At 43.2% G+C, this 12,138-nt stretch overlaps 1 protein-coding gene, 1 long non-coding RNA gene and 1 other non-coding gene across 13 annotated transcripts in view; 1 reads left to right on the top strand and 2 right to left on the bottom strand.

The window, feature by feature from the left end:
* SH3TC2 (SH3 domain and tetratricopeptide repeats 2) overlaps positions 1 to 12,138 on the top strand; it is a 105,179-nt gene that overhangs the window by 42,621 nt on the left and 50,420 nt on the right. For 2 of the 10 annotated variants that reach the window (XM_072756908.1, XM_072756909.1), the window contains exons 1-2: positions 7,398 to 7,487; positions 9,670 to 10,039. The exons of 4 other annotated variants lie outside the window; for them this stretch is intronic. Coding sequence is in view for 3 of the 6 variants with exons in the window: in XM_072756901.1 (XP_072613002.1) it covers positions 7,436 to 7,487 (52 nt within the window). In the remaining 3 variants the exon portion in view is untranslated. Of the gene's footprint in view, positions 1 to 7,065; positions 7,488 to 9,669; positions 10,040 to 12,138 lie in introns of those variants that run through there. 4 more of the 10 variants (XM_072756912.1, XM_072756901.1, XM_072756900.1 and 1 more) reach the window with 4 other exon arrangements.
* Positions 1,318 to 6,966, bottom strand: LOC140598671 (uncharacterized). Of its 2 annotated transcripts, XR_012001245.1 has the most exons (4): positions 6,771 to 6,966; positions 6,403 to 6,542; positions 5,290 to 5,355; positions 1,318 to 1,333 (listed from the first exon to the last, which is right to left on the bottom strand). It is a non-coding gene; the product is annotated as an uncharacterized lncRNA (long non-coding RNA). The 2 variants fall into 2 exon arrangements; XR_012001244.1 differs by lacking the exon at positions 1,318 to 1,333 and having other exon boundaries at positions 5,248 to 5,355.
* On the bottom strand, positions 4,179 to 4,280 carry LOC112929123 (U6 spliceosomal RNA). The gene has a single exon (XR_003236878.1). It is a non-coding gene; the product is annotated as a U6 spliceosomal RNA (small nuclear RNA).

The raw sequence follows: 12,138 nt of genomic DNA on the forward strand, positions 1-12,138 counted from the left end.
GAGTTCTGATGGCCTCGATTCTCAAAGCGTGGTCCAACAGCCAGCATATGGGCACCACCTGCAAGCTCCCACTAGAGCGTCTCACCCCCTCAGAGACTGGGGATTAGGATCTGCATTTTCCCCATTCCCAGGTCTATTGGTTTCCTATGGCTGCTGTAGCAAATGACAAACTTAGTGACTTCAAACAACACAATTTTATTATCTTGTAGTTCTGGATGTCAGATTTCCGAAGTGGATCTCACTGGGCTAAAATCAAGGTGTTGGTAGGGCTGTGTTCCTCTTGGAAGTTCTAGAGAATCCTTTCTGTGCCTTGGCCAGCTTTTAGAGGCTTCCCACATTTCTTGCCTATGGTCCCATCTTCCATCTAAAACCAGCACTGTAGCGGCATCTTCAAATCACTTTCTCTGATTCTGACCTCTGGCTTCTAGTTTGCTTGTTATATCTTCCGACTCTGACCTTCCCACCTCCCTTGCGGTTACATCTGGACCATCCGATGTCCCTTTCTTAAATTCCTTCACTTAATCTTATCAAGAAAGTCCTTTTAGTCAGGTAAGAAAACATAAACATATTCACAGGCTCTGGAGATGTGGATATCTTTGGGGGGCATTATTCTTCCTATCATGCCAGATAATTAATATCCATATTAAAGTTTGAGAAGGACTGGTCTATTGTCCTTCTTTCCTACTCTCCCTGGATGTTCATGTTTGTTGAAATATTTTATTTTTTTTGAAACCTTTTAAATTAGTGCATGTATGATAAACTGTTTTACTCATTTGCTTGACCTCTATACATACATGGTTCTATGGAGGTTAAGATAATCTGATCTTTATTAGTAGACAGATGTTGCCTGAGGGAGGGGTTGGGGGTTGGGATGCTGTATATATGTGTCTGTTTATATTCTCCTGGCTGTCTTAAGTGGTGAAGCTTACTGTATATGCAGGTGCTGGCTGGAATGTTTGGGAAAAGCTATTGCTGTCATTTACTAGCAGTAAGACCCTGGAGAAGTCACCTGACTTCTCTCACACAGCCCTTTCATCGCTTACAAAATGGTGGGTCCATCTCCTATGTTATGGATATAGGTGTGAGGATATAGTAAGATAGAGGATTTCATCATTATGGAAGTCTTGAATAATTATAAATCTTTTTTTTTTGTTATTTGTGGATGCTGAAACTTGAGGATGAGAGGGGCCCTCTCATTTCTTTCTTTCTTTCTTTCTTTCTTTCTTTCTTTCTTTCTTTCTTTCTTTCTTTCTTTCTTTCTTTCTTCTTTTCCTTCTTTTTCTTCTTCTTCTTCTTCTTCTTCTTCTTCTTCTTCTTCTTCTTCTTCTTAGATCTACTTATTCATGAGAGAGAGAGAGAGAGAGAGAGAGAGAACACAGAGAGGAGGGTCAAAGGGAGAGGGAGAGAGATAATGTCAAGCAGACTCCATGCTGAGCATGGAGCCCAATTGGGGGCTCGATCCTATAACACTGAGATCACAACCTGAGCTGAAACCAAGAGTCTGTGGCCCAAACAACTGTGCCACCCAGGTGTCCCCTCACATTCTTTTCATTGAGAGAGCCAGATTCCCTGCATGTGGTCTTCCCTTGTGGTTAAGGCTTTTAATTAACTTTAGTATAGATCAGAAGATTAAGAAAAGGAGAGCTCTATGGACATTTAGACCCCTGAAATGTACACCTGGCCCTGTCCCTCATCTCTGTAAAAGAAATCCCTGGGGCATTATTTGCTGAAATCTGGAGGCACATTGGAATCACTAGGAGTGGGTCTAATCAGAGATTCTGTTTCATTGGAGCTGGGTAAGATCTAGGCATCTGAATTTTGATAAAACTCTCCAAGTAGATAGAATGTGAACTATCTCCTGACTCCTGTAGGCTGATGGAAACTTGGAATCCATTAGCAAAAGTACAATACATAAAACAAAGGAGGGGACAGTGCCTCCGTGCTGTGTACAGAATACACAGCTCTGCTGAATAGTTGAATGGAGATCTGGGGATCCCACTTTCAGAGGAACTTGAACAAAGTCATCACGGGAACAAGACTTGAATGGGTGAGGACACAAAGTGACTACATAAGGAAAGTACCTAAGGGGAAATGGTTGACTTTCCCAAGGTCACCCAATGAAATTTATCAGTGAAAACATCCAGAATACCCCTTTCTTTTTGCTTGAAACCAATTTACTAGGTCACAAAAGCCAAATAGTGATGAAAATAGTTGAGCATGAGTATTTATTTTTCTTTCTTAAGTAAACTGCTTGCAAAACGTGTGTCTATTGAAAACTTTGGCCAGTCAAGAAGTAAAGAGAGAAATGCAGCTAGGTTGGCTAGGCTGGATGCCTTTGCCTGAAGTAATGAAAGGAATCTTCTTGATTATCTGAGGACAGGCAGTCCTAGTTTTACTTAGATGCATTTCCTCCTAAGCTTTCTGATTGGAACTGAGATTTTTGTCTCTGTCATGGCTGATAGGTACATTCTTCTCAACAAGGATGTCCTTTCTTCCTCAGAGTCTGGACTCATGGACAATATACCAAAGACTGGTATAACAGTGATCTCTCTTTCACACACACACACGTGCAAGATTTGCGCAAGTAAAAAATCAACAACTGGAAACACTTTTTAAATTCTCACAATCATTTTATGAGATAGAAATTTTTTGTGATCTCTATGTGACTATTATTATCATTGTTATTTTCAAAGGACAGACTATGCCAAACAGCATACAACTTGGAAATGGCAGAGCCAGGATTTGAACTTTGGTCTTCTGACCACAAATCTAATACCCAAACTGACCTTTGAGAGGTAAAAACATATCTAGATGGAGTTTCCTGGGGTTATCCTAACGAACTGCCCAAACTGGGTTACTTAAAATAATAGAAATATATTGTCTCATAGCTCTGGTGACCGGAAGTCCCAAATCAAGGTGTCTGCATGGCTAAGCTCCCTTGGAAACCTTCAGGGAGGATCATCCCTTGACTCTCCCTGACTTCTGGTGGTTTGCTGGCAATCCTCTTCATTCCTTGGCTTGTGGATGTGTACTCAATGCCCTCATTGTTGCTGGGGCTTCTGCTTGTGGGTCTGTGTCTTCACAGGGTGTTTGTTTTATAAGAACACTAGTCATATTGGATTAGGGACCCTCTGTATTCCAGTATGAACCCAACCTAAATAATTATATCTACAACAATCCTATTTTCAAATAAAATCACAGTCTGAGGTACTGGGGGTTCAGCGTTCCATATATTATATTTAAAGGGGAGAGAATTCCACCCATGACATAGTCTTACAGTTTTCCCCTTGAATTATAGTTCCTCAGTGCATATATTATCCCAACTAGACTGTGAATTTCCCAAGGAAAACATTTTCAATTTTACATCAGAAGGGTCCAACCGGCTGCTTGTGGGCTGGATTTGGCCTGAATTGAAATACAAGTAAATTGTATTTCTAATTTTTTCTCTGTTAGAATGTATTAGTTTTCTTAAGATGCTTTTTATAAACAGCTAATGTACAAAAAATTCAAGTTTCCTCATCAGAAATAAAAATCTGGACAATCACTGTATTTTTAATACATACTTTTATAGCATTTCAAAAGTAAATCTTAATTCTAACCAATACCTCTAAAAGGAAATTTAAAAATTTAGTTTAGTTTCAAGAATTTGCATATGGCAGAGAAGGCAGGTCACATTTTATATTTTAACATCACAACCTATTGTATAATAAATATAAAATGAAAAAAGGTAAGTTTGTCTGGTCTGAAGTATTAGCCTACACAGTGCTTTAAAAGATTTTCTGAATTAGTCTTTGAGCATTAATTTTTTAATTCTTGTTTTTCTTATCAAAGTATAAGTAACACATTATACAATGTGCATTATATTAGTTTCCAGCGAACAACATAAAATTCAACAATTCTTTTGTTGTTGTTGTTAAAGATAGATTTATTTATTTATTTATTTATTTATTTATTTATTGCGGCGGGGGGGGGGAGAGAGAGAGAGAGAGAGAGCACCCCCATGGGAGGGGGAGAGGGAGAGGAAATTTTAAGCAGACTCTCTGATAGTGCAGAGCCTCAGTCGGGCTCAGTCTCATCACACCCTGACATCATGACCTGGGCTGAAAGAGTTGGATTTGGATTCTTAACTGACTGTACCACCCAGATGCCCCATGATTCAGCAGTTCTATATAATATTCAAAACCATGGGATACTTCATGAATCTGCATGTTTCCCTTGCACAGGGGCTGTGTTAATCTCTGTGTCATTCCAATTTTAGTGTATGTGCTACTGGAGTGAGCCTAGTTTGTGGCCATTAAAAAATTCGGGAACTTCATGTGAAAATCTTGATGTCTGGTTTCTATGACAAATCAGGACATCTGGCTACTTCCCAGAAGAACATGGCATCATACTTCTCATTTCCTGAAGCTTAGTGGGAGCTTCTTAGGTGGGGCAGTGCCCACCTTGTATCACAGATATATTTGTATCCTACTGATTCTTCTTCTTTGCAGATTAATATACTCTTCATTCAGAAATATATCTAATACCTAAACCCCTTTTATTACCTCCATTGCTGTCACTCTGGTACAGACCATCATTATCTTTCTCCTGGATGTTACATTTGCTGCATACATGGAATCCCAGCTATAGTCTATTTTTCTTTTTCCTTTTTTTTTTTTTTTTAAGATTTATTTATTTTAGAGAGAGAGCACACATGAGCTGGTGGAGGGACAGAGGGAGAATCCTCAAACAGAATCCCTGCTGAGAGTGGAGCCTGACAGGGGGCTCAATTCCAGGATCCCAAGATCATCTCCTGAGCCGAAATTCAGAGTTGGATGCTTAACCAACTGAGCCACCTAGGTGCCTCCAGCCTATTTTTCAAGGAGCAGTTAGGGTGACCCTTTAAAACTATAAGTCTACCATGAGACTCCTCTATTTGGCATCCTATATTGTCTCCCATCTCACTCATAGTAGAAGCTGAAATCCTTAGATGGCCTTCAATGTCCTCTGCAATCTAGCCTCTAGCTGCTTTCTCTCACCTCATCTTTATACCCTGCTCTGTCTCATGGACTTCAACCACACATGCTTTTCTTTTCACTTGCCAGCCATGGTCCAGCCTCAGGGCCTTTGCACCTGCTGCTCTCTCTGTCTGGAAAGCCTTTGTTCAGGCTAATTCACCTAAGGCATATTCATACACCTTAGCCCATATGCAGAATAGCACTAGTTTCTTGAATCTCAAGAAAAACAATGACTTTATCCAGAGTGGACTTGCCAAAATGTGTGTCTCAGCCAACTGCCTCAGAGTGTCACCTGGGACAGACGGACTTCCTTTGGTTGGTTCTGGTCATTTACAATTTCTGATCTCTATTGCTGTACCTGCATAAGAATGGTGGACAGGTTAGTCAAGGAGAAATGATAAGTCTGAGCATTTGTCATCATGTGCAAGTTAAACTATGGCTTCTTTCTTTCTTTCTTTTTTAAAAATATTTTATTTATTTATTCATGAGAGACACATAGAGAGGCAGAGACATAGGCAGAGGAAGAGGGAGAAGCAGGCTCCATGCAGGAAGCCCGATGTGGGACTCGATCCCAGGTCTCAGGATCATGCCCTGGGCTGAAGGCTAATGTTTAGCCGTTGAGCCACCCAGGCATCCCAAAACCATGGTTTCTTTTCACCATCTGATTCTTATGTCCTCCCAAAGTTTTGAGTGACTATCTTCTAAAGAAACTCTTGCTCTTTTATCTTAAGCCCAAGAAAACATCCTAAAACACTGCTTCGGTGAAGGAAAAGGCATGGGACATTATGAAAGTGGATATTTTAGACAGAAGTGCACAGAGAAAACATCCCACATGTAATCCCCCATGTGACTGGAGAGACCCTGTCCACCCCCACCCCCTGCCCCACCACTGCCCTCCCTGACCCACCCTAGCCCTCCTCTCCTGGGCCTTCCGTAGTGGTCAGCAAGCTCTGAGGGTTCACTATCAGATCATCTAATTGTTTTTTCACTGTGGTCATGGAAAGAGCTTGTATATCAGAAAATGAAGCTCCCCAAATGTGGAATCAATTAGACCTGACTCCAGTCCTGAATCTGACATTCATACATAGTGGGGCTTCGGATGTGTTATATGCCCCTCTTCGTGAGTTTCCTCACTTAGAGAATAGAGCTGAAAGGACCTATGTTGTGGGGCGGTTACGGGATTGAAATGAAGTAACGTATAGTGAGTGCCTGGCCCATGGCAAACGTTTAAGTGACTGGGAGTCAAAATGAGTCAGCATTGAAACTGAAGCCAGACTCTGTCACCTGAGTCTGAGCTGGTGTGTGCAGTGGACACTCGTGACAGCCCCCATGGGACTGGCCCCTGGGCTATCCTTTATATTGTCACCCCGGTGCTCCTCCTAGAATATAAACACGGCCAACTCACCTCCCTCCTTAAAATGCTGTGCGAGTGACCTCCAGTCCAGCCTGCACGTAGCCTGCAGAGTAGTGGATAGGACTCCTGTGTCCTGTCGGTTGTGCTTCCTCCCTCCTTGGTTCACTCCCCACTGAACTTTGCTCTAGGCACTAACAAAATAATAAGTAATTAGTGATCCTTGAACTTGGCTGTTAGATCAGTCAGGCCTCCATCCAGTCTTGTGGACATTCAACCATATTTTCCCTGCCTCCTTTGGAAGATGTTGCAGGAGGTTTTCTGTACTGCGTCCACTGCATTCTCCGGCTCCGCAACTTGTCCAAAGTGAAAAAGAGGCTGGTCTGGTGTCACCAGGTTTTTGGGCAAATTTGTAACCTTACCGGACTTGGTCCTGCATCCTCTCATCAGTAAGGTGCTGGGCTCCAGCAGGCGATTGCCTGGGTTCCTTCTGACCAAGGCTTTAGGAGCAGGGGCTGGGGCTGTGCCCTTTCACCAGTGAGGAGCTGGCTCACCAATGCTGCTGGCGCCCCGGTGAGCTGCTGTGCCCAGGGGAGGTGTTCACAGACAGAGAGGCTGGGTGGGGATGGCTCTCTCATGGGCAGGCAAGTCAGTGCGGGCCAAGTCAGCCAGGGGGAAACAAGAACAGCAGCCTTGATTCCTGGGATGCTCTCTGCCCTTCTCCTCCACCCTGGCCTCCCCCACAGGAACCCAACTGTGTATCTCAGTCCTAGAATGTGAGGAATGTGCCACAGCCTGATAGGCCTGAAGCAATCTGCAGAGAGGCAGGGAGGAGTGCTGCTCCCCAGTCAGAGAGGCCTGACAGTGTAGGGACTATGGGTCCTGAGGGCTGGGCTGCCCCTCCCCTCCTGCCTGGGCCTCCTGCTGCAGCCTGATGTCAAAGGCTGCATTGTGCATTGAGCCGGGTTTTGGTCCCTAGTGTGCCAGGGAGGAGGCGGGAGGAGGGACACCGTTGGGAGGCTGTCCCTCCCAGTGCTCTTCTGGCTGTTGTTCCCAGGGGCCTTGGCCTGGGGAGAATGATGCACACATGGGTGGCTGCTTCTGCATTCCGGGGGAGCCGAGTCTATCCTGGGGCCCAGGTGAGTTTCCTGACGTGGGGGAGGGGGTTGGCCTGTGGCTTCCCTGAGGTGATTGGTCCAGTGAAGACTCAGGGATCTGTTGGGTTGGGGAAGCTGCTTTTCCAAAGAGTCCAGCGGCCGAGATGACTTTGCTTTCTGGCCCCCTCTCCTTCCCTCGTCCAGTGCTTGTCATTCCGGCTTTGTGAAAAGGGAGTGGACCCTGGGAAACTTCTACTTTTCTTGACGAGAGAGACTTTGAGCTCTGTAAGGAGCCAGTGCTGCTTTTGGCTGCCACTGACAGGGTGTGACTAACCCCTTCCGTCTTTTCTTCCCAGGATTCCCTAGGTCAGGAAAGAACCTCAGGCAGTGAGTGCCTCTGGGGCCCATGAGTGGCCATGAATTTGGCCTCAGTCACTCAACCCTATTTTCATCAGGGTTGCTGTCGCTAGACAAAAACAGGCAATTTCCTGCCTCCTACCTATTACAGGGTGATTTTGTTTCTTTTCTTTTTTTCTTTATGGTATGTCAACTTGAAGCCATGGAGAGTCGTTGCCCTAAGAAATTGTCAAGTCATCTGAGACTTGATATCAGGTGACCCAATATCCTAGTTTTGCCTGGGCCCGAGGGCTTTCTCAGGATGCAATCGGTGCTAAAACCAGAAGAGTCCCAGGCAACTAGGGTGGTTAGTCACCCTAGTGCAGACTCCTCACTTTTTTTCAGAGCAGGACCAAGGTGGGGTCCTGCCATCTCAAGTATGGCAATTATCAGGATATGTGGCAGCCTTGGGGGAAAGTGGCAGAGTCGGGGAGAACTTGGGAGATAGGAGAGCACCATGCCGAGGAATCATTCCTAACCCTTGTCAGGATTCCATGTCTTCCTGGAGCACCATGTGGTTCCTTGGAAAGGGAGCCCAGAAGAACTGCTAGGCAAGACAAACAGATCTGCAGATGGCACAAAAGGCACAACCATTAGCTATGAAAACATGTTGCATCTCCAGATTTCTAAGATTTATAAGCTTGTCAGACCCTTTCCTTAAATCCTGTTGCCATTGTACTCTGCAGGAGCAGACGTTAAATGGAGTGTGGGGGAACATGAAGGATCACTGGTCTGCAAGCCAGGGTCCTGGGTTCTAGGTCTACCATCACTTGGGCAGTTAACCATCACCATGGTTAATAACCTGGTCTTGGAGGCCAAAATGTCTGGTTTGATTGTGGTTCTTTGACTTGACCTTGAGCAATTTACTTAACCTCTCTGTTTTAGTCCCCTTGTCTATAGATTTACTGATATATTTATACATTCTTCATAGAGTTGTGTGTGGGGGGATTAAGTCTACGTGTGAAACACTCAAAACTACCTGGCAAATAGTGATTTAAGCACAGGAAATGTCAGCCATATTAATTACATTTCTGTGACTCTAGCCTATCAAGCTCTCCCTCTAGGCCTTTGCTCATCTATAAGATGAGGGAATGTAGGCTTGGCCTGCAGAGGTGCCTTAGGGAGCTCTGCTCCTGCTCTCTGACCCCCAGCTTCAGCTGGAGCAGCTCTGCTTCTGTGTGACATCCTGTCCTCAGCCCAAGATTTCATGAACAAGAGTTCTGTGGCTCAAAACCAACCAGTTAACCAATCAACACTGAAGAAAGCATCCTCAGAGTTCTTATGATATTACTGTCCAATGATTTTATTGTTTCACCTGATTGGGGGCATCTCTAAGTGGCTGGGATCCCGAATCCACTATTTCTCTGAGTCAACTTGCCATTTCCTTTATCAAGGCTTTTCATACCATTTCCCTAAAATTTTTTCTGTGCTTATCGGGGCTTTTCCCTAGAGAGGGTGATATGGGTGTTGTAGGTATGAGGACCATTGATATAAAATCCCTTTTTAGGCTCCCCTGTTTTTCCTAGGGAAATAGAACAAAGTATGAGACATATTCTGGAGTGACTCCATAGTTCTGTGACTTAGGGAAAAACTCTTATATTCTTCAAACCTTAGTTTTCCTGTCTGTAACCTGGATCCAATGGTACTATTGGTCACACACAGAGTTTTGGGTAAGGATTATACCAGATAATTCATCTCATGGATTTAGCCCAGGGTCTGGCTTCTGATAACCCCTCAGTAATTGTGGACTGTTTTACTGTTCACTAGTAAAGACTCTTCCTACAACCCTTCTCCCTAATTCCTGTCTCCACTGTGCTCCTGTTTCTAGCTGCTTCTGCCATTACATCTGTTTAAAGTGGAGTAAACAATGAAGACCAGCAGTCCTCAGGGGTAAGGGAAGCAGGAAAGGAGAAGGCTCTTGGTAGCACCGAGCTCTGGACAGATGCCTGGCTGGTTTGCCACCGTGTCACACAATGATGAATGTTGGCTCTGGCCACTCAAGTGACCTGCATTCTCACACATGGGCTGCCTGCAGCATCTGTTCCCTGTAATGTTTCTCATTTGCTCACATAAATCTCCCAATTGCACATGGTGAGAGGTGCTGGTTTTGGTCAACTGCTGTCATGTCTGACTTCCTGGACCCTTGGAGATTCTTGTCGCTGTTTAATAAATTATAGTTCCTCACTGAGGATCACAGAGTAAGTCATGTCAAAGTTTATTGACCTAAAAGCTTCTAGCACTGTCCCCTTATCTTTAACACTTGCTTGAAGAAGTTTGGCAGACTTACACTCTTAAACAGGGGATGTGAGAGGGAACATTTGCCTATATTGATTGCTGGTGTTTTTAACTTTCAACATTTTTGGTAAATGTGAATCATGAGTATAATAATAGGAAATTGAGGAAGAATGCTGGCAGTACTGAATGATGTCTCATATTTGAACTTTAAAAAGCTTGTGAGGCATTTTGAACTTACTGATAACAGAGAATTTCAGAACAATAAAACTACCATCTAGCTCTAGTACATTTCTACATTATACCATGTTTGCTTCAGAATACCTTAATTTCATTCTCTTAAAAAAAACAAAACATTGTAGATGCAAGTAGGGTCCTCTGGTCCCCTGGTAGTTCTCTCCCAGTCTCATTTCCCTCCCTCGTTTCCTCCCCAGAGTTAATCACTTTCATGAATTCAGCGGTTTTGTGCTTTTATTACATGTTTGTGTACTCATAATCATTGCAAAGATTTTTTTCTGAAGATTGATACTCAAACAAAATGATATCATTGTGCAGCTTGCTTTTTCCCCTCCCTCTACATTATGATCAGAGATACATCCATGTAGGTAGATATACCTATAGCTGTAATTTGACATTTATCCTAACGAGGACAGTGTAGGTTTACATCATAAACTCTACTGGTGGATATGAATGTCAAGTCAAAGAAGGAAAAAATACATAGGTGGAGAAAAAAGCATGCAGGGAAACACTTTTTAATGTTTCCTTTTTAAAGTTGGGGTGGAAGTTAGGAGAGACTGAGGAGGAGAAATACATCTATTGCTCAAATGGGTCAAATGCTCACGTCTAGCAAGTTTCTTTCTTTTTTTTTTTTCTAGCAAGTTTCTAAGAGTGAGATGTTTCCAGATTAGAGACTTCAGACCTCAGAGTTCTGAGATTAGATTAACGTCATGGTGGCAGTAAAGTTGGCTCCCAGTGATCTGCATGCTTCTGACTCTTGTGAACTTGTTATGTGACCTTGGTAAAATCACTACTCCTCTCTAGGCCTTAGTTTCTCCACAGTGAAGTGAGGAGTTGAACTAAATGGTCTCTTAAATCCCTTCTATCTATTCATTTTCTATAATTATTGCCTCTTCTTTACTTCTATCCCTCATATTCAATTTGTCAAGATACTTTCCCTTTTCTAACTTTAAAGTACCACACCAGGGGTGCCTCAGTGGCTCAGTGGTTGAGCATCTGCTTGTGGCTTAGGTTGTGATCCTGCATCGGGCTCCCCAAAGGGAGCCTGCTTCTCCCTTTGCCTATGTCTCTGCCTCTCTCTGTGTGTCTCATGAATAAATGAATAGAATCTTAAAAAAAGAAAAAGAAAAAAAGAACCACACCATTCACTAAATCCCCTCACTTCTCACTTGCCAAAATCATAGTGCACAGTCTCACACTTATACTCCTGGATTGCCATACAACTTTTTTAGCTGGCCTCCCTGCCTCTTGTCTTTTCTTCTCCCTTGTCCTTCTTGTGCCACCCCAGGTAGAGTTTCCATTGCTACAATGCCATTCCTATGTTCAAGAATGCTTCATGGCTCCCTATTGCTTACTATATCTATTCTAAATTCCTCTGCTTGCCTTGAAATGCTGTCCCTATCCTGACTCTACCATATTTAACAATTTTAACTACATGATCATTGACCTTGCTAGTATGTACAGGCTGGTTTCTGCTGTCTCATGTGCATACAAAGTTCATTCCCCCTTATCTTGCTGATCTCTTTGCCAGTAATTTTACTCCCCACCTCTCCCATATAAATCTACCAGGAAAGTGAAAAAGAAGCCACAGATTCAGGGATATTACATGAAAACCACATATCTAATACTTGTATCCAGAACATTAAAAAAAAAAAACCAACAAAAAAACCACCCTTATAACTCAGTAATGAGAAGGTTAATAACCCAATTAAATGGAGCAAAATGTTTGTAAAGACACTTTCATTCAGAAAATATATGTATGGCAAATAAGCACATGAGAAAAATGCTCAACGTCATTAGTTACTAAGGAAATGTAAATTGAAACAGT

The sequence above is a fragment of the Vulpes vulpes genome, chromosome 4 (genome assembly GCF_048418805.1).
Source record: "Vulpes vulpes isolate BD-2025 chromosome 4, VulVul3, whole genome shotgun sequence".
Classification (NCBI taxonomy): domain Eukaryota; kingdom Metazoa; phylum Chordata; class Mammalia; order Carnivora; family Canidae; genus Vulpes; species Vulpes vulpes.